The 26,702-nt window shown below is 36.0% G+C and overlaps 4 protein-coding genes and 1 non-coding gene across 6 annotated transcripts in view; 3 read left to right on the top strand and 2 right to left on the bottom strand.

Annotated features, from left to right (window-relative positions):
- LOC123524947 (choline transporter-like protein 1) overlaps positions 1-26,702 on the bottom strand; it is a 52,316-nt gene that overhangs the window by 6,390 nt on the left and 19,224 nt on the right. For both annotated transcript variants that reach the window (XM_045303581.2, XM_045303580.2), the window contains exons 3-11: positions 17,662-17,804; positions 17,176-17,403; positions 16,002-16,116; positions 14,754-14,926; positions 1,796-1,916; positions 1,484-1,531; positions 1,000-1,071; positions 483-549; positions 25-83 (exon numbers count right to left, since the gene is read on the bottom strand). In XM_045303581.2, the coding sequence (XP_045159516.2) occupies positions 25-83; positions 483-549; positions 1,000-1,071; positions 1,484-1,531; positions 1,796-1,916; positions 14,754-14,926; positions 16,002-16,116; positions 17,176-17,403; positions 17,662-17,804 (1,026 nt within the window). The remainder of the gene's footprint in view (positions 1-24; positions 84-482; positions 550-999; positions 1,072-1,483; positions 1,532-1,795; positions 1,917-14,753; positions 14,927-16,001; positions 16,117-17,175; positions 17,404-17,661; positions 17,805-26,702) is intronic.
- LOC123524950 (neuronal acetylcholine receptor subunit alpha-6-like) lies at positions 3,527-6,622 on the top strand. Its single transcript, XM_045303585.2, has 2 exons — positions 3,527-4,256; positions 5,350-6,622. Exons 1-2 carry the CDS (start codon positions 3,927-3,929, stop codon positions 6,271-6,273), a joined length of 1,254 nt encoding a protein of 417 aa, XP_045159520.2. The 5' UTR covers positions 3,527-3,926; the 3' UTR covers positions 6,274-6,622.
- On the top strand, positions 4,537-4,608 carry Trnat-ggu (transfer RNA threonine (anticodon GGU)). Its single transcript has one exon. It is a non-coding gene; the product is annotated as a tRNA-Thr (tRNA).
- On the top strand, positions 9,873-12,240 carry LOC123524949 (neuronal acetylcholine receptor subunit alpha-3-like). Its single transcript, XM_045303584.2, has 2 exons — positions 9,873-10,368; positions 10,647-12,240. Exons 1-2 carry the CDS (start codon positions 10,045-10,047, stop codon positions 11,562-11,564), a joined length of 1,242 nt encoding a protein of 413 aa, XP_045159519.2. The 5' UTR covers positions 9,873-10,044; the 3' UTR covers positions 11,565-12,240.
- On the bottom strand, positions 22,141-25,020 carry LOC123524948 (glucose dehydrogenase [FAD, quinone]-like). Its single transcript, XM_045303583.2, has one exon. It carries the CDS (start codon positions 25,004-25,006, stop codon positions 23,189-23,191), a length of 1,818 nt encoding a protein of 605 aa, XP_045159518.2. The 5' UTR covers positions 25,007-25,020; the 3' UTR covers positions 22,141-23,188.

Genomic DNA, 26,702 nt, shown 5'->3' with positions numbered 1-26,702 from the left:
ATCTGTTTTTCTCTTCTACATTACCTCCCAGAAAGATTCCTGCACGTATTTTACGTGTCCATTCTTCTTCACTTCTGGAAGTCCTGCAATAAACAAATAAATAAAGTATTTGTCTAATTTTAAGGTTTGATGGTTTGGATAAATTACAAATCCTTTCAGTTACATGATTTGTGAATATCTTTAGCCAAGTTGTTTTATGTTTACAAATAGCGTATGCTCATTTTTTGCATTGTTTACCATGATGGTAAAGCAACCCCTGTGCTTTTGTGGCAGGCTTGTTCTACTAAAAGAAATAGTTAATATTCCAGATTTTAATCAGTTTGTTTCACGGTGGCAAATCCAGATTTTAAAAGCAAATTTGCACGAAGACATCACAAGATGTTGCGTCTAACGCGACGTACAATGTATATACCAAACACAATTTATGAATATATTGGCGGATACTAACGATTAAGTAAGCAACAAAGAACGTTTACACATACCTGATGTTTCTATAAAGGTAGCAACCAGGCATAGGCAACCAACAAATGCAATTATAAATATCAGCGTCTGGAAAAAAAATGATTATCATTATGTGAATAAACGTTTTTATTTCATTTCTTTTTGATGAATTTAAGCTATCTGATCAGTCTAGCCGAAAAAGATTTAAGCACGTGCAATCCCGTCCTTAATAAATGTTGTAAACTCTCCGAAAGGCAATTAGCAGTACACGGTATATTGACCAAATTAGTAAGAGGTTTTCAGGAAGAATCTATACCGCCGCAACAGGTAATGACCGAAGCAAAATGAACACAGAATACACGTTAACTATAAAAGTCTATTGTATCATAAATAACATTACAGTTATTAAGGATGTGAAAGAATGAATATCAATATTAAAATTCACCACGTTAAAAAAAACGAAAACGAACTTTAGACAAATCACTGTTTCGTCTATTTCAAGTATACGGCAAGATTGCCAGGGAATGCTTCCCAGTTGTATCAAGACTTATGACTTACACTAAACGGCAACAACAACATGCATGGCATACGCCCGATTGCATTTCCGGCTTCTTTGTACAGTTGGACAACCTGAAATGCATTTTTGTTTGTATGGAATATCAGTTCCACGTAAAATGTGACGCATTTTCCATCTTTCCTTCATAAAATGATCGGAAAGACGAATAATTTACTACCGAAAGTGTCGTGTAATCAAAAAAAGATACAACAAGCTGTTCTTTACCGTCATCTTTATGATCCATCTAAAACATCAATGTTCCAAGCTTTAAAACAAGCGCCAAGTTAAAAATTTCTCTTTGGGATATGTGAGATAACATTGAAATGACGACGTATTTACCTTTTAAAAACTGATGTAGAATTTTCTTTTGATCCTGGCCTTAATGCGAGGAGTCATGAATCTATTTATAGAAAAGCTTATGTTATTTCCTCAGACTTACGGTTACCTAAGCACAAAGGAACAGATCTGCAAGATAAAATTACTTACTAATGCAATACGTTTTCGAAGGACCAGCAGTATCAAACACAGAATAATCTGAAAGAGAAAAAGTTTTACCATAAATAATACTCTACTGTAGACACTCGAGAGCTTTGTGATTTATTGAGCATTTGCTTTAAAAAATATTACATTTTACTCTGATACAGTATATTGCCAAGACCCAATATAAATTATGTTGTAAAAACAACCTAAAAGAGGCAGTGTCTTGGGTTTACGTATTGTGCCTTTAAAATGAAACAGCAAACAACATTGGTAGGCCTGTTCAAAATAATGTAAACAGCAATCAGATAAAACTCTCACCGAGACTGCAGTAACGATTGCAGCATAGATAAGCCATGTGTGGACCGTCTGTTTTGCTTCGTCTGTCTGTTCGCTGGTAGGCAAGTCTTTGAAAGCTTGGTCCAAACCATACCAGGAATACCTATAAACATGTATGTATAGAATATCAGAAAATGTAGTTCTCGTGTGTATGTTTTTGAAGAAAAAGAAAGAGAATAAAAAATGCAGCAATATATCAAGGTAAAAACAGTAGAATCTTAACTTTTTGCCTGCTGGCGGCAACGATCCTGCCTTTGCGACCAGTGGAGACCAAGATCAGCCTTCACCTCATGGTCCGCACTGTTCGCTATTCAATCAGTAACTTTTCAGTGAACATCCCTTCGAATAATAAATGGTACTGCCAAAATTAAAAGACAGACCAGTCTAACTTAGAATTTTAGCGTGGTAAAGGTAGACTAGCTCCTAGACTATGATATATTATTTTTTTTTTAATTTTCATTTTCATAATTGTGAATATAGCCAGTCTATATCCTATGTCCGATAACATTACAATCAGTTCTCAGAGAAAATCTCTAAAATAGAATGGCATTTGTCACTATTACATAAAATACAAGAAAAATTACAAATTTAAATTTTGTGACAAATTCTTTATTATCAGTCTAGTGGCTAATCTAGGGTAAAGGTTAAGGCTTTACTTTTTGTAAATATTTTTATTTCGTATGCACAAGTATTACTGTTATGGACACAAGTACTTGTGTCGAAATCAAGTCAAACAGGAACAGTTAAGCTCGTATAATTCATTCATTATACATGACATAAAATAAAAAGTGTTGTTTTCTAACATTTTCGCTCTATTCTGTACTAATCAAAAGCGGTTTATCTGATGAATAAATACAAGGATGGTTTGCTTCTTTGTACTAATTTATTACGGTAATATCTGAGACCCCGTCTGTTAAGTGATTTTTGCTAATTATTTATAAACATGTCTAAACTTTAGAATTCATTAGCACATGATCACTAAACACTTAACAGAGTTAACTTAGTACTTAACTTACGTCATAGGGTAACGGTTTCGGCATCAAAAGTAAACTGAATGGCAAATTAGTCACATGGGAAATAACAAGTTTTGCCCTCTCGTTTTATTCCTAACAAGCCAACCTTTGGCCAATGTATGAAAAGGTCACATATTTTATATAGCAATTACTTATTTCCATAGTAAGAAATTAACACAATTATACGGAAATTAACAAAATATTTAGGTTATGATACAGTTACGGTCCAAAATTTCACACCCGTATATACAATATACTTAAATTCATTTCATACTGTCATAAAAAAGCCACATTTCAGAGTATGTTAATATTTATTTCTAAAAGTTATATACTGCTAACACATAGCACGATAAATAAAACAAAATGCGCCTTTGTAGCTTCAATGGAACGTGGAAAACTTCAAAATCAGTTAGACTAGCCGCTAGACTGATAATATTTAGAATTTGTCTTTTGTATTTTTTCTTTTATTTTACGAAACAGTGACAAATGCCAGTCTATTTTAGAGATTTTTGTATTTTTTAGAGATTTTCTCAGAGAACTGATTGTAATATGATATTGGACATAAGATATAGACATAGACTGGCTATATTCAGATTATTAAAAAAAAAATAGTTTTTAATCATAGTCTAGAAATCAGTGTTAATGTACATAGTTAGGAAAATGTGTGCTCTGTGGTATTGCTTACATACGAAAAATATACGAGTATATATAGTAAAAATCATTTTGCGAACTTTAAATTTGGCACGTATCTGTAAGCAATTCCTGAAAAAAATCCTGAAAAAGTCTGGTTTTCAAAGCGCTTTGATATCGTTTTATCTAACAGACAGGGGAAATCAAAGGACGTATTTTGATGCAACAATAAATACAACTGATCAAAAAATTATTTATGCATTGCGGGTAAATGCATTTATAGATAATGATGCATTTGTAAATAACGTCAATTTAATGGAATCAAGGAGTGGATTATAATTATGAGAATCAAGAACATAGACGCAGAGCAAATGTGTTCTGGTATTACAGAGAATTTGTAAATCTGCATCTGTTCTGAGGAACGTGCAGTAAACAGGCTCTTTCTTTCACTGATTTTTTACAGTTCACTCATGGAATGTTTAAGATACCAGTGTTTAGTATGGTCGGTTTTCTTGTTTCTCTGGGTGGCAGGCAAGGCGCAACAGACGTTGAGTAACAGTACATACATTTTACACCAGATTCTTCTGAAAAATTACAATGCAGATATAAGACCATGCCTTGATTGTAAGACACCCTTATTTGTAGGAATAAAGTTTCACTTGACGGCACTAAATAAGATAGATGAAATAGAAGGAGAGTTGAGCACAGTGGGATATCTTAAAGTTGTCTGGAGTGATGAAAGGCTGACTTGGGATCCCACGTCGAATGGTGTTGGAAATGTTATGATGCCGTCTACAAAGGTAATGCTATATTTTAAATTAATATTAGCCTTCTTGCAAACATGTAGCAACATTCATGTGTTAATAGATCTTTACACATATATTGTTTTTTTTTTTTAAAAAGGAGAAAAAACTTTTTGAATTATCACTTTAAATGTCAGTCAACGACCAGGCTATTTTTTAAATGCTTGATCGACATTTAGATTTTGACTGATTCCTAAACACTTAAATTTATTTATCACATATATATGTCACGGTATAGAACTTGAAATATATTAAAACGGGGAGAAAGTGTGTAGGCGGCCAGGTAGCTCAGTCGGTAGAGCATCGGAACGGTATTCCGAGGCCCCGGGTTCGAGTCCCGGTCTGGCTGCACATTTTTCTCACCCTGTGACATTTGGCGCCCAACGTGGGGCCGTGACGGCATTACACTGGTTAGTCTCCGACGCCTGTAATTGCTTATATATAAAATACCCGCTGAAATTCGAGGACGAATTTCAAAATGGCGGGGAAATATGTCACGGTATAGAACTTGAAATATATATTAAAACGGGGAGAAAGTGTGTAGGCGGCCGAGTAGCTCAGTCGGTAGAGCATCGGAACGGTATTCCGAGGCCCCGGGTTCGAGGCCCCGGGTTAGAGTCCCGGTCTGGCTGCACATTTTTCTCACCCTGTGACATATAGCATACTTGTTAACGAAATGTTGGGTCATATGTGCTTTTCAGAACGGATTTATTATTATAATTATTTTCACGGGTTACATTTTCACGACAAAAATTTGCTTTTCACAGCAGCGAAATCTATTGTTTTGTCACTTTAATATTGTCGTCTAAAGTTTTAGATACATGTTTATTTTTTAAATGTTCTGCAGATCAGTAAAACTTTCCTATTCAGAAAATATACGCTATTTTCATGAATAAAGCCGTTTTTTTAAAATGGTAATACAACCATATATTTTCATGTCGTGTTAATATCGCCAATGAAATATTTCTTTTTAGTATCATTTAATGAAAATTAAAGAAAAACATATTTAAGAAACAGAAAAGCTTAAGTTCGCAAAGTTCGTATTTTATGACGTCCAATTCGTGACTGGTTATTATTATTATTACTGCAGATATGGACACCAATTGTACTTTTGGGTAACCCGTCAAAGGAAATTATTCATCTAAATCAAGATGATGCCATTGCTCGAGTTCTTTATAATGGAACGGTGATATGGCATCCCGGTGACGTCTTCCGGTCAAGGTGCGAATATGACGTCCACAGTTATCCTTTTGACAAGCAGTCGTGTTCGATCGTGTTCACACCATGGTCATATCTAGCGAGTGAAATTACATTTTTAGCGGCTTCTGACCATGCGGATACCGCATTCTACCAAGAAAACGGCGAATGGAAATTAGGTCTAACGTCATCATCAACTTACACGAAGAAACAAAGCTCCTTTGTGCGATTCCATTTCAACTTTATCCGGAGATCAGAATTCTTCGTGGTTAATATAATTGTTCCAATATCATTTTTAAGTTTTCTGAATTGTCTCGCGTTTGCCATACCTATTCAAAGCGGTGAAAGAGTGTCATATACAATAACTGTTTTGCTGTCATTTGCAGTATTTATGACGTTAGTCAGTGACAACATACCAAAGACGTCAGCTCCGATGTCATTACTCTGTTACTATTTGACGTCATTATTTAGCGGAAGCGTTCTGATAATGACTTGCGTGACGATAAACATGAGTACATTTTATACAGACCCAAGCATCGACGTACCACCTAGATATGTCCGTTTACATAAAATGGTAACCAGAGGTAAAAGAAGAAAAAAATTAGATGAACGCAAACGTCATGTTAATTGTGTCAGTAACGATACCCGCCAAAGTGTGCAAAACAGCAATGAAGCCGACGGAACTACACAAAATGTGACAGTCACATGGCATGAGGTGGCAGCAGCGCTTGATAAGATAGGTCTCATTGTTTCGCTCACATACTTTTCTTGCATTACGATTGGCATGATTTTGTACACAACAAGATCGAAACTCTAGAACTGATATATTAAATCATTTGAGCATTTTTGTGTTCTACACGCAGCAAAACATGTATACAAACACTTTGTATTTTAAACTGGAAGGAAAAAGATTTTTCCAGATATTTTTGTGTTTAAATATTACGCATATGATTATATTCATTCGCAATCACCTTGTGGCTCTAGTTAATTGAAAGATGTTTTCTAAATAAATGTACAGGTCGATGCATTTTTGTATTCATAACACGTTTCTAGCAGCGAGAGGTGTAAGGAGATAACATACTTCTTCAATTTCTGAGAATCTAGTCTGTTGTAAATCTTCTGAAATATTTGCATGGTGGTTGTAATATCATGTGACAATACAATAAACGTCCTAAGGTATTTCCTTATTTATATTTCACGTTGTTTTTACACAAGTGTAAATAGAAAAAAGCAAGTTCGTTGTATTAATATTTATTCTGAAGAAGAAAAATTAAGTAATTCAGGAGCAATATTAGGCTATTTTCTTAAAATGTTGATTTTCCCAACATTTCTTGACATAATCTCGGTGCAAGGCGATTGGTGATGGGAATAAATTCTACAAGGAATTCTGCCAGACATTATTGTGTTAATGCGCTCGTTCTTTGACTGTAGTTTATACTGACCGGATTGTATGTCCTAATGTCAGAAAAGACTTTATCATGTGTACTGGGGAAGAATTGTGAATCATCTATTATAATTCAGTACGTAAAATTCCCTTAACTTCCATTTGAATCTGCACTTGCAAAATCAAGTTCAGGGATGATAACTTGCAGATACATTAGCCAGATAAAAAGACGTTTATTTGGAGGTATTTGCTTGAGGATATAAACATTTTATCAAATACTACCTAAATTATGACAAACAGTTACAAAGATCTATTCTAGCATAAAACTGCTGTTACTGTCACTTTTCGGGGGTATTTTAAGGTGGTTTTGCACGTTTTGGTGGACCGGAAGTGATGGCGTAACGTCATTTATCCGGAAAACGCGGAATAAAGCTAGATTCGGTGTACAGTAATGAAAATCATTTCATGGTAGTCTATGAATAATAGAGTAAAACTATTACAGTGATACTGCTACTGTCTTTCTAAAGTTAAAATATATCAATAAAACATCAGACACGTTAAAAATTCAAAATAATGTCTTAAAATTAGCGTGATAAGTGCGGTTCACTTTAATCATGGTCAAATATCTTAAAATTAAGCACATGGACCTAAACATTTTATTTCACCACATTATAAGCCATATTTTTATTTACAACTGTGGGAAGTTTCATTAAATTCTACATTGTAGAAAAATTTCTATTCGCGAAAATGTTATGAAAGCTATGATTTTCCCATATACTTCCATTATGAAAACTTGCGTGAGGTCCAGTTTTTTTTTTATCAGTCTAGCAAAAAATCAAGCACACTGAATTTATTTATTTATACTGAATTTATTTGCTGAACTTTCTTGGTATATTCTGAAGTTTTGAAAAATTAATTAAATTCTACATTGTAGAAAAAATATCGATCCGAACGTGCAGAACTACCTTAACAAGAAAGAAAACGTGTGTTAACAGAGAGATTCTCGCGCTCACGTGCTGTATTAACACATTTTTGTATATGCGCGTTCCGTGGCAAAGCGTAAACGTACTACGGCCCAAAAACGGATAATTCAAAAGGAAATGACGTCAAGATGAAAAAAACAAAACAAAAAAGAAACGTAGCTTTACCGCGCATTTCATGGAAGTTTAACGACGTTGAGGGACATAATATTCATTTACTTGGTTTTACGTGTTTTATGCTAGAATAGCGTTAGCGCATGTTCTTTTCGTGTTAAAACATCTACAGAATCCCTCGAGCCCGGGCTCTGGTACCAACCAATCCCTCGGCTATACGTCTAGTAAATTCGTGTGTAAAATGGTATTTGCTGGAAACTTTCCTCCAGTTTAAACAAACAAAAAAGTCTTACTCTACTTTAAAATAAATTTCATTTTCTATGAAAAAGAAATCAGTGAAATAACTGACTGATTTCCGCAATACTTGCTGGGATACAGCAACTAATGAATACAAACACGCGCAATTTTAACTCAGTGTGACCAACTGTTACAAAAATACCGCCCTGTGTGGATAAAACTAATCAGCTAAAGGGCAATAACTCTAGTGTAACAGCGTGAATTCCGTACAGCATTTTATGCCAGTGAACATAAATATGTTTTTACAACAGAAATTAAAGTTTATAGTCTTTGACAAAGATATATATCAGCTTAAATGAATAATTTTTAACAAAATCAAGAACAATAACTCTGTTTATACTAAGTATGTTTTTTCAACATTACAGGCAAGTAGCTATGAATGACCAAATATGACTCACTTTTACAGAGGGACTGGACGGATACTAGGACAATGCCAATTCTCCGTAGAGGAATTAGATATTTTAAATAATAGAAACATTTATGAAACAAAAACAAAGTATTATATAGGCCTAATGATACTTTAATTATTGATTAGCTTAACTTCAGAGTCCATCCCTACTGGACATCATATTCAAAACTTATTCAAAAATATATTTCATTTCAGGGTCGAAAGGTTAACCAATAAATTCTCGAGAATTCGGCGGGTAATACACGAATCTAGTCGTGCATTAATCAATATGCTCCGACCAAAAGAACCAAAAAGGCACATATTGGATGAACATTTCCTGAATAAATAAATAAATAAATAAATAAATAAATAAATCGCTGTATGAGATTAATTCGAACATTAAATATAACAGTTTTCTTTCATTCTAACAAAACATTATTTAAGAAGTCTGGTAACGGATAGGCTAAGAGAAGAAACGACTGAAAAAGCAATCCCCTTTTCTGTAGCTGATATTCTTCTTTCTTAATAAAGTGCCATAGAAATACTTAAACATGTCGCTAAAATATAAAAAAAAACTGGGCTGGATCAGACAGTTGTGAACTTGAAAACGACATAGTATACACGTACTGAATAGCTTGCCGGTCAATAGGCAAAACTATTGCTCGAGGTCTGAAGGACCGAGGGGCAGTAGCTTTGACTATTGACCGGCAAACCATTCAATCAATATTTACTTACATAGCATCAGAAAAAAGCAGTTTTTCCTCCAAGTTTTGTCTTTAGCTGAACAAAATTTAGAACAATACACTGGTCAATAGCACAAAATATGGACCGGAGATTTAACTAAGGAGTCATGCAGTACCATCTAATAGTGTTGCTTATATAGATAGTGTTAATATTGTTATTCTTTCAAATGAACACTTGTTCATACATTCCTTCATAGACTGTTAATTCATTATGGGAGAACACTGAAATAATTGCTTGCCATTTGATTTACGTGTATTATTAATGACAACCACTTTACTGTCTAATCTAGAAAAGGTCAAAGACCACTAATTGGTGTAAATCGTCCCTACAGAATATCATTGTGAGAAACTGTACATATATTTGTTTAATCAGCAAGCAGGGTAGGTTTTTTACAAAGCGCTCCCATATACTAGTATTGTGAAATGTGTACGTCAGGCAGAAACATCGGCATAACTGAAATTGAAATAAAAGGATAGTTTTGTATGACAGCTGATTCGTAAAATGACTTTTTTTTAAAAGTTTAGATGAAGAAAAAGATAAGTAGGATCTTGCAATATTCTGGGTCGCTATTCTTGACATGTTAAATACGTATTTACAAATGGAGCTTTAAATAGATATTACTTTATTGAGGAAGCGCTTGTTATATATACTGATTTGACTATTTGTGTTTGAAAATCTGACATGATGTGTTTGAAACTACTAGCATATGTGGTGCTCTTTATTCCCTGGTTCCTGGTTCGAGTTTCAAGTCTTAAGAGTAACAATACTTACAACTTACACCGGACGCTTTTAGAAGATTACGACGCAGACATAAGGCCGTGCCTTGATTGCCCCGAACCATTGTACATATCAATGGAATTTCATTTGACAGCATTGAATAAGATAGACGTGATCGAGGGAGAACTAAATACGGTTGGGTATGTGAGTGTCGTCTGGATGGATGGACGACTGGCGTGGGATCCAGTATCAACTGGCGTTAGAAGTATAATGGTATCTCCTAAAAAGGTATATCATACTAATATCATATTTGATGAAAAATAATTGAAGATTTACAAAATAGAAACTTAAGACATACTTGAAGTTTTCGGTTCTGACAAAATATTCAGAATATTCTATAAGTGACTATTTTTCTAAAAAATATTCGGAGTACTTTGCTGGTAAACATTATATTAAAAACTGGTTGGTTGTTCTTCTTAACAAAAATGTAAAAAAAAAATCATAAAACTTTACATTTTCCTTGAATATATTGAAATTACGGTTATATTATACTTTTTTTTACAAAGGTATGGAAACCACCTATTATCCTGGGAAACCCTTCCAAGTCCATTAGCAAACTAAATGCAGACGACGCTCTTGCGCGCATTATGTACAACGGAAAGGTCATATGGAATCCCGGTGACGTCTTCCGGTCTAGGTGCGAGTATGACGTCTATAACTATCCTTTCGACAGACAGAGATGTTGGATTGTGTTCACCCCATGGTCATATCTTGCACATGAAATATCATTGAAATCGTCAGCAAAACATGTAATGACGTCATTTTATCATGAAAATGGAGAATGGAAGTTAGGCACGACTGCTGTGTCAACATATGAAAAAGGAGGAATATCCGTCATCCAGTTTGATATCAACTTCATCCGCCGATCCGAATTTTTCGTCGTAAATATTATCGTACCAATTTCATTTCTAAGCTTCCTAAACTGTCTCTCATTTGCGATTCCCATCCAGTGCGGTGAAAGGCTGTCGTATTCTGTGACAATTTTGCTTTCGTTTGCTGTATTTATGACATTGGTAAGCGACAACATACCGAAGACGTCAGCTCCGATGTCATTGCTCTGTTACTGTCTGACGTCACTGTTTTCCGGAAGCGTTCTGATCATGGTCTGTGTAATGCTTAACATGCGCATATTTTACACGGATCCGTCTACTGAAATTTCGTCTGCGTATGTCCAGTTTTCAAAATTCCTGAAGTGCTGTCAGAAAAAGGATATGAAAGCACATACTAATAAAGACAATTCTACGATCCGCGAAAACGTTGTGAATGTTTGCACGTGTAACTCTACCGGCCACCAACAGCAAGACCCGTGTGAACATGTCACATGGCAGGATGTTGCATCCGCTTTCGATATAGTAGCATTTGTAATTTTTCTCGTATATTTCATCAGCATTACCGCTGGTTTGATTTTATATACGAAAAGTTGAGTCCTCATTGGTGAATAAAAGAAATAACACAGTCACATTAAGAATACATTAAGTACATTTTTCTAGTTCTAAAATACCTAGGTTAACAGATGTTTAGGTTTGGAAAGGCATCAAATACTATTCAGTAAAACAAGAGAAGATGAGATTAGTTACTGTCGTGAAATGTAGCAGCGGCCCTTATCGAAGGAGATCTTCAATGTTTATCGACGAGTGAAGTATTTATGTGCGTTATTTTTCAACTGTCAGGTCATGCATATTCAATGCATGTAGTCCGGAAACATACAATACAAAAGGTACAATACTGGTTTCCCAGTAGTTTCCGGACCAAAGTAGTTTTCCGGACCTTTTATATTTTGTGCTTTACAGACTTTACGCCGTCGTAAAGCATCTGGGTAACAATATCATATCATCTAGACCTGTGTTGCCTTTACATAGCAGCGAAAACCTAGAGTTACCGAACTTATTTATTATTTGAATATCCCGGTTGTTTTAACTTACTTCGATGTAATGTTTACACAAGAGATTGTCAACTGCAGGGGAATTCCAGTAACAATGCGCATGCGCAGAAATTGAGGTCCCTTGAAGGTAAACATCAGTCAATTGATGCTCCCATTTACAGACGATACAGTAAAACATTCCGACATTAATAAAATAAAACAATGAAAGTCAGAAAAAAATCGACCTATTCACTTAAATTTACTACGGCATTTAATTATCGATTAAAAATAGGAACCAAAATAGACAGGGATTTACCTACGATAGATCTACCGTCTTTTAATCAAATGTTTAGCAGCAATGTCCATGCCCGAGTGGTCAGGGCGTTAGACTACCAATTTTGAGACACGTCTTGTTCTTTTTTTTTCTCTCTCTTTTTTTTAAAGCTGTTAATTACATTAAAAGTTCTTAATGTCTTTTTTTTGTAATATTACCAGTCCGCTAAATACGTTCCGTCATTTTAGTATGACGTTGCAAACGTCATTCAAACGTAATTAGACGTAACTGTAATGAGCGTATTATAAATCTAGCATTGGTTAAATTCTTGAGATATACTTTTCAAATCGTCATCACGCCTTAGCATTATGTTTTAATTTTGAATATATATAACGAAATCGGAAATGTTTGCTTTTACAGAAAGGGTACAACTGTTACAATGAAAGGTCCGGAAAACTACTCGGACTAACTGAGATATTAATGGAATTAATTGCCCCGTTTGAGGCCTCATCTACATTTGTGTTATGAACGCAAGTGTAATACGAATTCTGCATGGTGTTAACGAAGAACCTAGCTGTTTTCTGTGAAAATTTTATGTTTCTACTATGTTTTGTTTGAAAGTTACTGGCAAAAAATAGCGATTTCGGTCCGGAAACTACTGGGAAACCAGTACGGATTTTTTTTTCTGCCTGTTCATATTTACTTGTGAAATGACAGAAATTATATAGGTATATAATAAAGATATTTATAATCGGGACAATTTACCTCGGTTAAAGCGTTACAAACTCTTTTCAATTTTCATCGTAAAAAGTAGTAAAAACAACTAATTCTCATGTGTTTCCGTAACATATAGTCTGTGAGAAATTAAGTTTCAAAGCATTCTTAAGAAATACAGCATTAGTTTTCAGGTATCTAAAAAAACCCACTTTTTTTGTTTTCGAACGAACTGGAGGCCAGTGCCTTTAAATAGGCTTTTGACAAAAATCTGAAACATATTTCTTTTTTTCTCTAACGTATATTTTTCTGACAAATCTAAACCTGTCAGAACAATAATAGTGCCCCTTTGACAAAACTGAGGCCAAATGACACTTTCTAACTTTTAATGTTGAAAAAATCCTAGCTACCCCTGCAGATCTTACTTCAGGCACGGACAGGCAGCTTCAAAAAGCCACCAACCTTCGTACATGAAAGAATTTCTATTAAATACACATCAAAAGGTGCAAGCAATGCTAAATCAGCGACCTTAACCTCTTGACCACAGATGGAATCTATGTCAGTATCCGACAGGAAAGATTATAAGTTATATAATTGAGCCGCACCATGAGGAAACCAACACAGTGAATTTGCGACAGAATGGATCCAGACCAGCCTGCGCATCCGCGCAGTCTGGTCAGGATCCATACTGTTCGCTAACGGTTTCTCTAACTGCAATAGGGTTTGAAAGCGAACAGTATGGATCCTGACCAGACTGCGCAGGCTGGTCTGGATCGATGCTGGTCGCAAATGCACTATGTTGGTTTTCTTATGTGCGGCTCATATATTGATGAATCGTCAAACTGTTATTAACCAGCATATAATCCGTGTTTCTTGAAAGCGAACAGTATTGATCCTGACCAGACTGCGCAGATGCGCAGGCTGGTCTGGATTCATGCTGGTCGCAAATGCACTATGTTGGTTTTCTTATGGTGCGGCTCATATATTGATGAATCGTCAAACTATTATTAACCAGCATATAATCCGTGTTTCTTGAAAGCAAAAGCAAAATATTTATAAATAGGTTATTCGAATTGTATCAAGAAATATGCACGAGTTTTGTGTGACTTAAGGAGCGTGATATTATTCCGCAAAAGAACGAGTGCATATTTCTCGATGCAAATCTAATAATCTTTTATTACATACGCATTTGCACTTATAAATGATATACAATATGTTCTTTACATAAGAAAAATTAGGCACCTGATATGTTTGATCGTCAATATGGAGAAATATTGACGTTTCAGGTTTAATTGTAAATTAACGGAGTTTATAACGGTGTATGTAATAAAGATTATAATGTGATATCATGCCGCCACTTCAGCTAAATGTTGTGTTATTTCATGACTCTATATAAAATCGCCGAAAAATAGATTTTGCTATTGAATTGTAAATATTTAGATATATTAAATAAGGTATATCTTTGATGTAGTAAAACATTCATTGCATGGCTCGCTGGCCAATAAGCAAAATTATTTGCCCTTTGTCCATAGAACCTGGGACAATAGTTTTGTCTTAGTCATTTGGACCTCGGGCATTAGTTGACCGGCAAGACAGTCAATTCGGACCTTGACTATTGACTGGAGAGTTATTCAGTAAGTGTACATTATACAGTCAATTGGTTGTCTGAATTTATCTATATCTGCACGTAACATTCACACAAGGACTTCTAGGATTCCCAGTTTGCTGTATTCTATGGTATACATAATCAATAAAACCACTTACCAGCAATACGCCGACGCCGCTAAAGAGAACATCACCACGGCTATAACCAGGGTCCATACAATAATTGCCGCCAGAAATCTCATTAAGACAACCACAAGCAGGGCCACGCCCACAGATATTGCTGACAGGTAGCCAATCTCTTTCCACGTATTCTTCATGTCCGAAACGACTTTCTGACGATAAAACCGTAAGTGAGTATTAGGCCCTACGTTAAAAAAAATTGCCAGTTCCGATTGTATTTCAGTTTTACCAGGGCAGTAAGTGCTATCTGATGCCGAAGCCGTATCAATTTACTGTATGAAACACAGTAGTGTATGAATGACTTCTGTAAAATCGACATGAAGAAAATTCGCCGCCTTGCCAATGTTTCAGATCTGAACAGGTAGTTTTTATAAAGCTCCTGACTGATAGTACGGACACGCTGATTGCAAGCAAGGACACTCCAGCAAATACTGCTTGCGAATAATCCAGTCTTGAAAAGTATTTTGCATGTTCTAAACAACGATCTAGCAAACAAGAACTTTTTTTCCCTAATTTGATTTGAGGTATTCATTTGCATTGGTGATGCCAAAATTTACTGGAATGTTCCCAGATATCAAAAGAAGATATAAAACGAAAACAATATGTATTAAAGTTTAATGATAGAAGTGGTGTTACTAGTATTACTTCAGTTTTATTAAAATTTCCTTTTTCTTTGGTAATATTTCATATGTCTAGGGCCTTTACTTTTTGATCAAGACGAAACAATTTTAACATCCGATTGAACGCGACAATTACATCTTGCATGCCTTCTACTACAACGACATAAGGCACTATTTGACGACGGTTTCGAAGTTTCCATGTCCCGTGAATAGTATTGGTCAAACAATTATAAATTAAAGTCGGAGACCAGTCTCTGAATGCAACCTTACCATTGGTCAATTCCCAGTTTCATTTTTTTTCTTGGAAACAACCAATCATATACTGAAGTTTTGAGACTGGACTTCAGGTACCGGACCCGTAATGGCAATCGGAAAATGTCTGAGGGATTACGTATCCTCAGTATATGATTTCGGCATCCTTCGGTCATAACGGAAAAAATAGTTTTCATAATAACCGAAGAATGCCGAAATCGCATACGGAGATTACGTAAACAAACGGAAAGTTACGATTGTCATTATGGGTCCACTACCTTAAAACTTTTAGTTCAATGTCAATTTATCAAGTAGAAAATCTTGCCAAGGTATAAGGGAAGCAATTTGAACATACCTGAGGGAAATTATTTCCCATATGGCTGTTACTGAGCACGGAGGTGAAAGATGATGCCATGGCCTTTGCCGAGTTGAGAATCTGTTCTGGAATGCAACGGTTGAAGATACTTTTACTGAAAGTAAATAAAATTAAACAATTAAAGTAGACAAACAGCAGGCGTTTTCCACAAAAAAATCATGCTCTTTGATTTTAGTGTAATGCCGAAATACATACATATAGACCATATTCCTCTCACTACACAGAACAGTGCTCTATATAATCTAGAGTTTATCTTCTAACTGTGGTCAAAGGTTAAAGGTCAGTAATTCAAATCCTTCTTTGTTTCATATAAAAAACGACAACTTCAGGTCGTCTTTACGTATCTTTAGAGAACATCACTTTTTCCTACACCTATTTTTTATGGAAGTTCTATCACAAATTAATGAAAAAATGAAAAGAAAATAGGGGGTTATGTAGTTCCTAGTGAAATGCCAGTCAGTTGTGGTCTGCTACCCTAAAAATGGCGCATATTTGCTCTCGTCCGCGCAATAAACACCTACTTCCGGTTTCGATCTGCAAAACTTGCCATGTGGGGTGTATGAACATGAAAACCGTCTCATTTCATGCAGAATGTATTCTAGTAGTGAAAAATGGTGATTAAATTTAAGCACTCGTTCTACACGAATTTGCGCAAAAAATGGGAAAATTAGGATCTATTTATTATGGACACCACGGAAGCACATTTTCGACCGAATTACTGACCTTATTCCTATAAGAAATGTTTCTTATCAAATATCACACAATTTTCATTTCTATTTTCAAGAAAGATGTAATACCAAACATACTGCCAAGTTTCATTGTGAAATTTCGAGATTTTAGAGAAATATAGACATTTAATAGAAGCCGCCCCCTACCAATTTACTGGGCTAAATTTTGGCCCTATGGTCCTTTTATTGTATATTTTGGTAAAAGTTTCACTCGTTTGCATTATATTTCACTTGGAATCTGAAATATCATTCATTCCGTCATGAATAAGACCCAGAATGTTGTAGGTAGACAGAAATACAGATAGAGGAAACCCATTGGATGTTTATCTTTTTTATTTATTATATACTTGTCCAGGAGTAACTTTTAATATTTTCTATTATATATATATATCCGACCTTTGATATATATATATATATATACTTACTGCTTCTGTACCGGAGTAGCAGGGCATTTCTTGATGTCATCCTCGTATGGTGTGACGTTATAGAGGCAAAGACTGACGCCTTCATTATTGTAGAAATCAATCACTTCCGTTTCTTTATCCGGACATTTTTCCACACAAATGATCTCCGTGTCATCTTCAGAGAACGAGGGGAACGGGTTGTCGGGTAACAATGACGTAAAATAGGTCGGATCAAAGAAGAAGACTTTGCTGAAAGCGAAGAAAGTGGACATAATGGTATAAATTAAAACGATTCCGAGACCAAACCGGGCATAATTTTGTAAAAAAAAGGAAGATAGACGTGGCCCCATAATTCATATTACACACTTTTGTATCCTTATTAACATCCTATATGAATTAATCTGAAACGACAAATTTAATGATTTTTAATGAAAAAAAAAAACGAAATAATGAGGTGATATGTAAATGTTGGTAGTTGAGCAGGTTGTAGACACAAAGAAGACGTACGGTTTGTCCGAGTTGTCCTGTCCAGACAGCGCAACGTTTTCTATTTCATCATTTTTCTGGTTACAAACATTGCCGTAGCTGTCAACACCGTACACAAGACGGTACGGATTTCCTTGTTTTACAGCAATATACGTAACACCGCCCTGAAAAAGAAAACAACAATGACATTTGAGCAAACATCCATAAAACATGGTTCATCTACCGACAAGTTACCGTACCGATGGAGACTGACAACCGAAGCGATTTTTCAATTCTTGAGCGAACGCTCGTTTACTGTCTTGTTTAGAGGATACAGTGAACTTGACCTTTCATCTACTGATCTCTTTCACTATTGTCGGACTGAGCAGTCCATAGCTATTGACTGGAAATCATATGGTCTACCGACTGACGGACCAATCGGCTGACAGACGAACAAGTGACAAAACAATACACCCCTATTCTTCAAACAGAGGCATGAAAATGAGCTTGACAGTTATGAACATTTAAACTGCTTGTTTGACTTCCACAAAACTTAGTACGTATGTTAACTTTTTTTCTCTCTAGATTTCTTTCACAAGGAACGCGGTCATGAATACAATAGTTCCCATTAATATATCAAGTTTAGTACAGCTTCACTTTTTAAAAATTATTATGAGAAATATATTCTTTTCCATGTATTAGTCATAATAAGAAACCTACACAATATCAAGTATAAATTTGAGTGACTTTTAACATCCATTTTACTTGAAAATGCACGAAAAGATATGTCACCACCATGTACCAGACAACAGCATTTCTTTATTTCTATGTTTCTGTAATTACTACGTATATGTCCTACACACACAAAAACAACAAAAGTAGCAACAGCAAAAATATACATGTAAATATGGTTGGTTAAATAATTCGTTCAGTAGAAAACAACCATAAATAATAATGTATCAGCTTTCACTGAGGTTACAGAGCCCATAATTGTCTCGTCTCAAAATGTTGAGCAACATTTTTTACAATCGCTATTTCAGAAAAAAATCGTCGGAAATGGAGTCAGACACTTAATGTCATAATGCATTAAGTAAAGGAAAGTAAGTCAAGGGGCGCAGTCTGTTTTATTACGAAAGGGTTTATTTTTATGTTTCGAATATAAATGTGAAATTTAATATTATGAAACATTTGCTTGTTCTTTTTAATTAGCTCAAAAGTTATATTTTGTTAATTGTACCGTAAATATGTCAAGAGTATGTCGTAACATTTAAAAGAGTAATGGAGTTTGAGCGATGTATCAACAGTGTGGTATTCTGAAAATACAGTTGTGAAATGTCTAGAATGTATCACATATTATGACTATCAAATATACACCGTAACAGGTTTTATTCGCTAATTTCTCTAAAAATAATTATGTGGGTAAAAGTAACCTTTAATTTTGCAAAATTGTTATTACATTGTTGAGCTTATTTTTCATTTTAAATGTCAGTCATTTTTTGATATTTGAGTTAAGTTGGTCTGCAGTTCGCAGTTCGAGATTCAACTGCGAACTGCAAACTGGTCCGCATTTCACAATTCGAATCGCAAACTGCAAACTGGTCTGCGGCTCACGGTTCAAAGTGCATTCTGATCACCACGGCCATGCGAACTGCGGACTATAATGCATTTCACAATTCGAAGATCATAGCTTTGGAATCGAATTGCGAACTGCAAACTGGTCTGCAGTTCACGATTCAAATTTCAAAGTGCAGTCTGATCACCACGGCCATGCGATCTGCGGACTATAGAATGCATTTCACAATTCGAAGGTCATAGCTATGGAATCGAATTGCAAACTGGTCCGCAGTTCACGATTCAAATTTCAAAGTGCAGCCTGATCAGCACTGCCCTGCGAACTACGGACTGTAATGCATTTCACAATTTGATTGTCATAGCTTTGGAATCGAATTGTAAACTGCAGACTGGTCTAGGTTCTCGAATCGAACTGCAAACTGCAAACTGGTCTGCAGTTCACGATTCAAAATGAAAGTATATTGGAACGTTACTCTTATTTCTTTACTACTTAGTATAGTTGCTAAATAGAGGTTATGTGTCTGCACTCCCTGCCCCTCCATTCTATTGAAAACTGCCGGCTAGTCTGCGGTTCTCGGTTCAAGATGAAAGTATATTGGAACGTCACTCTTATAATTAAAGTACTAAGTAAGTGGTTGCTAAAAAGAGGTAATGGGTATGCACTCCCTTCCCCTCCATTAGAATTGCAAATTGCCGGCTAGTCTGCGGTTCTTAGTTTTCGATTCGAATTACGAACTGCAAACTGGTCTTCACCCTTAACCTCTATTTAACAACCACTTACTAAGTATTTAAATTATAATAGTAGCATTCCATGTACTTTCTTTTTGAAACGTTAACTGCAAACCAGTCGGCAGTTTGCCATTCGATTCCAAAGCCATGACCTTCGAATTCTGAAATGCATTCTGGTCTGCAGTTCGCAGGGCAGTGCTGGTCAGACTGCACTTTGAATTTTGAATCATGAATTGCAGATCAGTTTGCAGTCTGCAATTCGAACTGCGGACGACAGACCAGTTTGCAGTTCGCAATTCAAATATGAAACTAAGAACCGCAGACTACCCAGCAATTTGCAATTCTAATGGATGGGGAGGAGTGCAAACTCATAACCTCAATTTAACAACCACTTACTTATTACTTAAATTATAAGAGTAACGTTCCAATATACTTTCATTTTGAATCGTGAAGACCAGTTTGCAGTTCGCAATTCGAATCAGAAACAGAACTGCAGACTAGCCGGTAGTTTGCAATTCTAATGGAGGGACAGGGAGTGCAGACTCTATTTAGCATCCACTTACTAAGTATTAATCAAAGCCTTGAGATGTCTGGTGGTTGCGGGTTTTGCTAGAGTTATTTTCATTTTAAATGCCAATCTATAAATATACATGTATAATAAACAAATACTAATATGCCTCGATCTAAGATAAACTCTGCCTGACCTTACATGAACAGCTGGAAGTCAGTGATGTAACCATGGGCTGGAATACCTAATCATTGACTGATCTTATCTAATCTAAATGGCCAGTGTGAATGGGTAGAGGATGAATAAGAACTGCTTGATCATTGATAATTCATCCGCATTGTTCATGAATGGGATTACTTTGTGTAGCCCATGAACAAATTCCTTTGGATGTGATTTGGAATCAAATAAAGATGCTACATGATTGTCAAAAATACACTTAACTTTGGTAGCGGGATAAACCCGCAACCAAAAATAAGAGTAACGTTCCAATATCATGAACTGCAGACAAGTTAGCAGTTCGCAATTCGAATCGTGAACTCGCAGACCAGTCTGCAGTTTGAAATTCGATTCCAAATTAAGCTATGACCTTCGAATTGTGAAATGCATTCTAGTCCGCAGTTTGCAGGACAGTACTGATCAGACTGCACTTTGATGTTTGAATCGTGAACTGACGTCTGAACTATTACTGTAGAGGTCATCTACTGACCAAGGACGATCATGCTATTAAGTTTGATGACCGCAGGGTATAGATCCTAAACCATTATAATCTCAATGTCACTCTGGCCTTGACTTTTGACCTGCTGACCCCCAAACAAAGGGGCCATCTACTGAACATAGATAATCATGTTATTATTTGACAGGCGAAGTTTTCTCCGGCTGTTGATAAGAAACTGTTGTAAGTGTCAATGTAACTATCAACATTTTGGCTCCCATTTATTGACCACGGGTAATCCCGAGTCGTAGGCCAAATTTCGATCTCTAGGTCACTATGACTTTACAATGCGTATCATCTTGTGACAACAGGCTGTTAGCATATGAACACTTTATCACTATGTCATATAAGGTTCACGAGTTACTGACCAGAAACCAAATTGCCTTTCGACCATTAATCCCTACATTTTCGAAGGATGGGGGTGGGGGTTTGGAGCACTATAAAAATCAGAAGAAGTGGTTAATCGAACTCTCTGCTTTTTCCATTTTTCATATTTTTTTTTACCCTTTTTCATAACCTTTTTTTCCCATCTCATTCTTCTAACTAATAACAGATGACGATCATAATTTTGTCATATTCAAGATGAACACGACTTTGATATATAATGTAAATTATGTGTCTATCGCACGCATAATAAACTTGAGATATCTTTTGCATATCTGTGTACATCCTAGATAATAAACCAGGGAAATATAACTTGTAAAATTCAGATAAGAAGCTGACATAAAGTGACTGACCCGCACATTTTAGGCCAAAAAGTCTCTCAAAAATCCATAGAAATTGAGTACTCTTAAAGTGACTAGTAGTACAAACTTGTTGACAGGATTTTTGCATGATATTGTTAGAAATAACTAAAAATAGTGTACAGAAGGTAGTATTTTCCGTTGCAACACTTTGAAATAATGCAAAACATTTACATTCTTCTTGCATTTTAATCCATATCTAACTTTTATTTTCACAACTTTATCATTTTTTCAGTGTCATATATTCTATGCCAAACCTGGTGGAAATGAACATGTTGAAAAATTTCACCAAAACTCTGGGTTAGTAGCTTCAAATACATGCAGAATTTAGTTAAACAAATTGCCATTTATACTAGTATTATATCTAAGACAGTGATAAACCCTTCAAACAACCAAAAACAACATCAACAACATAAACAATGGCTATTTATAGATATATTGTTAAATTCATGTAATGTTATACGAATGTGTTTATCAAATAATGTTTAACCCTTATTAAACCTGCTAAATTTCTAAAACGGAATGGTCCATCATTAAATTTGGACAGTACCATTTATTATTCGAAGGGGTGTTCAATGAAAATTTACTGTCTGAACAGCGAACAGTGCTGACCATGATCAACCTGCACGATCTTGGTCTGCACTGGTCGCAAAGGCAAATCACTTGCCGCCAGCAGGCCAAGGGTTAAGGACCGCATGATAACTGTAACCTATTAACCTATTGTGCTACTACAAAACATTGAGAAATCACGAAATGCCATTATTTACTTAAATTTAAGTTTGTTATCTAAACGTTTATAATATTAAATGCACAGTATATGTGTATCTGGTTAAGTTTAAACAACAATTTGTTTCTACAGTGTAAGATAATAGTTCAGCTGTATTTTTAAATTTTTGAAATATACTGGGTAAAAGATGACTGAATAAAAGAGGTAAAACGAGTCAGCAAATAAGTTATGAAAACACAATATCTCAGGTTGGACCTTAAATTGTCCACCTGTCTTACTGTTATAGAGCAGCTGTTATATATAACACGACTCTTAGTTTATTTGTGCCATTTCGTAAACATTGATCAGCGATATGGTCACATCAAACGTCGCTGCGAAAAAACGAAATAAAGAAAAGGCACAAACAAGCCATCATACTTTTTACTCATTAGCAAATGTCTACATCGACGAGTTACATAAGAAATGCACAAATATAATGCAACCGTTCAGTAACATGTCCTCCTTCCTACTTTATGAAGAAATCGTCTAAGGACATATCAGTTTCGCTAAGCTACGGGTTATTTAGTTATGTCTTAAATTTATTCAGGTAAATTTTCTCTGATACTTTTTACAGAATCTATTCCACGAATCATATCAGCAGCTTTTTCCGCCACCATAATTACTGGAGCGTTTGTGTTTCCTGATGTAACTGTTGGAAAGATGGACGCATCAACGACTCGCAATCCTCTGATACCTTTAACCTTAAGCTTCGAGTCCACAACCGCAGTCGGGTCATTATCTGCGCCCATTTTGCACGTGCATGAATGATGATAGACAGTCACAGCTAGGTGGCGCACGAAACATTCCCAGTATGCATCAGACCGGAACTTATGCTGAGAACAAAACGACATCTTCATTTGATTAATATCTGCACCGAGTTCTTTCATAGTTTTCGTTTGTATAAACTTTTCCCACATCCGAATTCCTCCAATGAAATCTTCAATGTCTTTCTTGTCTGTGAGGTACTGGGGATCAAGGAGCGGGTAGTCAAAGGGGTCCGAGCTTTTCAGGCGTAATGTACCTCTACTCTTTGGATGCGTTACACTTACAATAAAGTTGAATCCTTCGACATTACCGTTCTCTGCCAAGTATTCCTTTGCAACACTGTCTTTAAAGTTGAAATAGTTCAAATTCTGGGGAAGGAACTTACTGAATATTATAATTTGAATGTCTGCACTAGTTTTTCCGCGTTTTGATTCATCATTGTAAAAGAACGCCGAGCCATCAGATCCTGCTATTGTTAAAGGTCCAGTGCCGAATAAGGTATATCTCAACCGCGTCCAGAAACCGTTCACAAGATCATCGGACAAGCTGATTGGTTTATTTATCTTACTAAACATGAACGCCATCTGGTGGTCATGCATATTATTCCCGACAGGGAGGTCAGCTAAAACAGGGATGTTTAAAGACTCCAGATGGTTTTTTGGTCCAATACCAGAAAGCATAAGGATCTGAGGCGAATTTATTGCACCTGCTGACAGAATAACTTCTTTTCGGGCCACGACGTATTCCTTCCTACCATTGTGAATGAAAAACACTCCTCTTGCAGCTTTGTTCTTTATGTCAACTTTGGTAACAAAACTTTCAATAACGATGTCAAGATTTTGTCTTTTTCCCATACGTCCAAGGAACGCTAATCCGGTTGCGTCCCGAACACCGTTCCTGACAGTTACTTGAATCCGGTTGAAACCCTCTTGGTCTGCGCCATTGTAGTCCGTGATGTTGAACCCAAGTTCTTGTCCAGCTTTCATGTACAGGTCGGACAGCTGTGTAACACGCCCACCGGAAACAGCCAGCGGACCACCGGAGTGATGATAATTGGATGACTTCAGTTCATCTATCTGAATGTCCTCAGACTTCAAGAAATAAGGTAATACGTCTTTGTAACTCCACCCTGTACATCCGTTCGCTGCCCATTCATTGTACTCGTAACTACTGCCACGGGTGTACTGCATAGCATTGTATACGCTTGATCCCCCGAGCACGCGTCCTCGAGGCCAAAAAGCTCTGTTTTCTTTCAAGCCCAAGCACGAAACCTTCTGAGGCACCGTGTAATATTCCCAGTCGTGTCTGGTATTTTCAAGTTCAAGCCAGTTTATCGGAATATGGAACAGTGGATTTTCATCGTAAAAACCTCCTGCTTCTAATAATAGAACCCTAGAATTCTTGTCCTCGGAAAGTCTCGAAGCCAGCACGGAACCAGCCGATCCGCCACCAACAATGACATAATCGTATTCGTCATCAATCTTGTCCGACAAAATCTCCCTGTGTTGTTTGTAGGCGGAGTCTCGAACGAAAAAATAGTAATACACAAGAGCAATGCATAACACTGTGATACCCTGCGTTGCGAACGACATTGTCACACTCCTTCTGAAATAAAGATAGAAAGTATGAAAATTAAAAAAAATCAGCTGACATTTGTAAGTAAAACATTAAGATAGTTATAAGGATGTTTGGTATACACTTAAATTTCTATCCAAATTTTTCAACAACTGACATGCAAGACAAAATTTTCCAGTATTTTTCCTATAGAAAAAGGTACATAAATTATAATCCTAGCATACTATTTAGACGGACAGAGGCTATGAATTAAAATAAACATCCGTCGGCGCATAAGCTTATACATATAATTTGTTTATCCATTGCTACAGATCAAATAAACTATAAAAACCTCACACTCACTGTTTTAAAAGGTTAAGAACATGGCTCTGGCGGAGCTGTGCAGGGTGGCTCTACTGGAGCTGAATTAAAGAATTATGGAGGGCCGTCTCAGAAATGACTGAAAATACAATACGATATAGATTACAGCTATAAAGATTTTTTTTTTCACAAAAACTATTTTCAAATGCAAGTGAGATCACGCAGTAATCCGATACAAAAGTAAGACTCAGTTGTTGAATGAATTTTAGTTACCACGGTTCATGGAGTTATATGTCGGTTGACACTAGACACTTGTTTGTAGGAACCAGGCAAGAGCTGAATACTGCCCACGGCTGTTCGTTCAAACTATTCGAGAGCCGACTTGTCCATTCTATCACGGCGCTAGTCCGTGCTTAAATACCAGGTCCTCTGTATCCGCTATGTTAGCTTTCATGCGAAAGTGTGCAAAAGCCTTTTACGAAATATTTGGTGTATTATGCAGGAATATAGAAAAAACGTTTCCAAGCAACCTTTCATTAAGGCATATATATTATAAATCAGCTTCCAAACGCCTCGCACGACAATACCGTTAAAATACAAAAGTATTTATAGCGAGCTCGAAGAGCAGGCCCGAAGGGCCTGCTCGAGAATCGAGCTTTACGGTAACGCAAGTATACTTCCACACTTGGTGATGGATTTGAAAAGTTTCGTCGGAAGTTCTTAAAAAGCGCACCCTAACGGATAGGTGCTCATAGGAAGTACTTCTTTCCGGAGTAAATACAGAACTTCATTCAACTGCTAAAAAATATTCATCACTTAACAATAATGAAAGAATGCTTTCCAGTTGTTTGAAAAAAATATTATTTTCATTTAAAAGATCAAGCATCGGCCAGAAAATGGTTAAAATGTCATTAATAAGCAGAAAGAAACGGGAACGCGGTAATGACGTCACCGTGACACCGGCTTCCCATAATTTTTGCAACGTATGATATTCACTGTTACAGGTATGGTGACACTAAATGTAGACTTTTTCAAGTGAATGGGTTCTCCTGAATTCTTGTGAGTAGGGAATAGTTTCTGTGTGACAAATAAATGATACATAATATTTTTAGCTAAATCCGATTTCTTTGAGCTCGCTTTGAGGCTTTGCCTTATTTCATACTAGCGAGCTCGAGAATCGAGCTTTACGGTAACGCAAGTATACTTCCACACTTGGTGATGGATTTGAAAAGTTTCGTCGGAAGTTCTTAAAAAGCGCACCCTAACGGATAGGTGCTCACAGGAAGTACTTCTTACCGGAGTAAATACAGAACTTCATTCAACTGCTAAAAAATATTCATCACTTAACAATAATGAAAGAATGCTTTCCAGTTGTTTGAAAAAAATATTATTTTCATTTAAAAGATCAAGCAT

Source organism: Mercenaria mercenaria, chromosome 3 (assembly GCF_021730395.1).
Source record: "Mercenaria mercenaria strain notata chromosome 3, MADL_Memer_1, whole genome shotgun sequence".
Lineage (NCBI taxonomy): Eukaryota > Metazoa > Mollusca > Bivalvia > Venerida > Veneridae > Mercenaria > Mercenaria mercenaria.
This window is presented reverse-complemented; position numbering and strand designations above follow the sequence as displayed.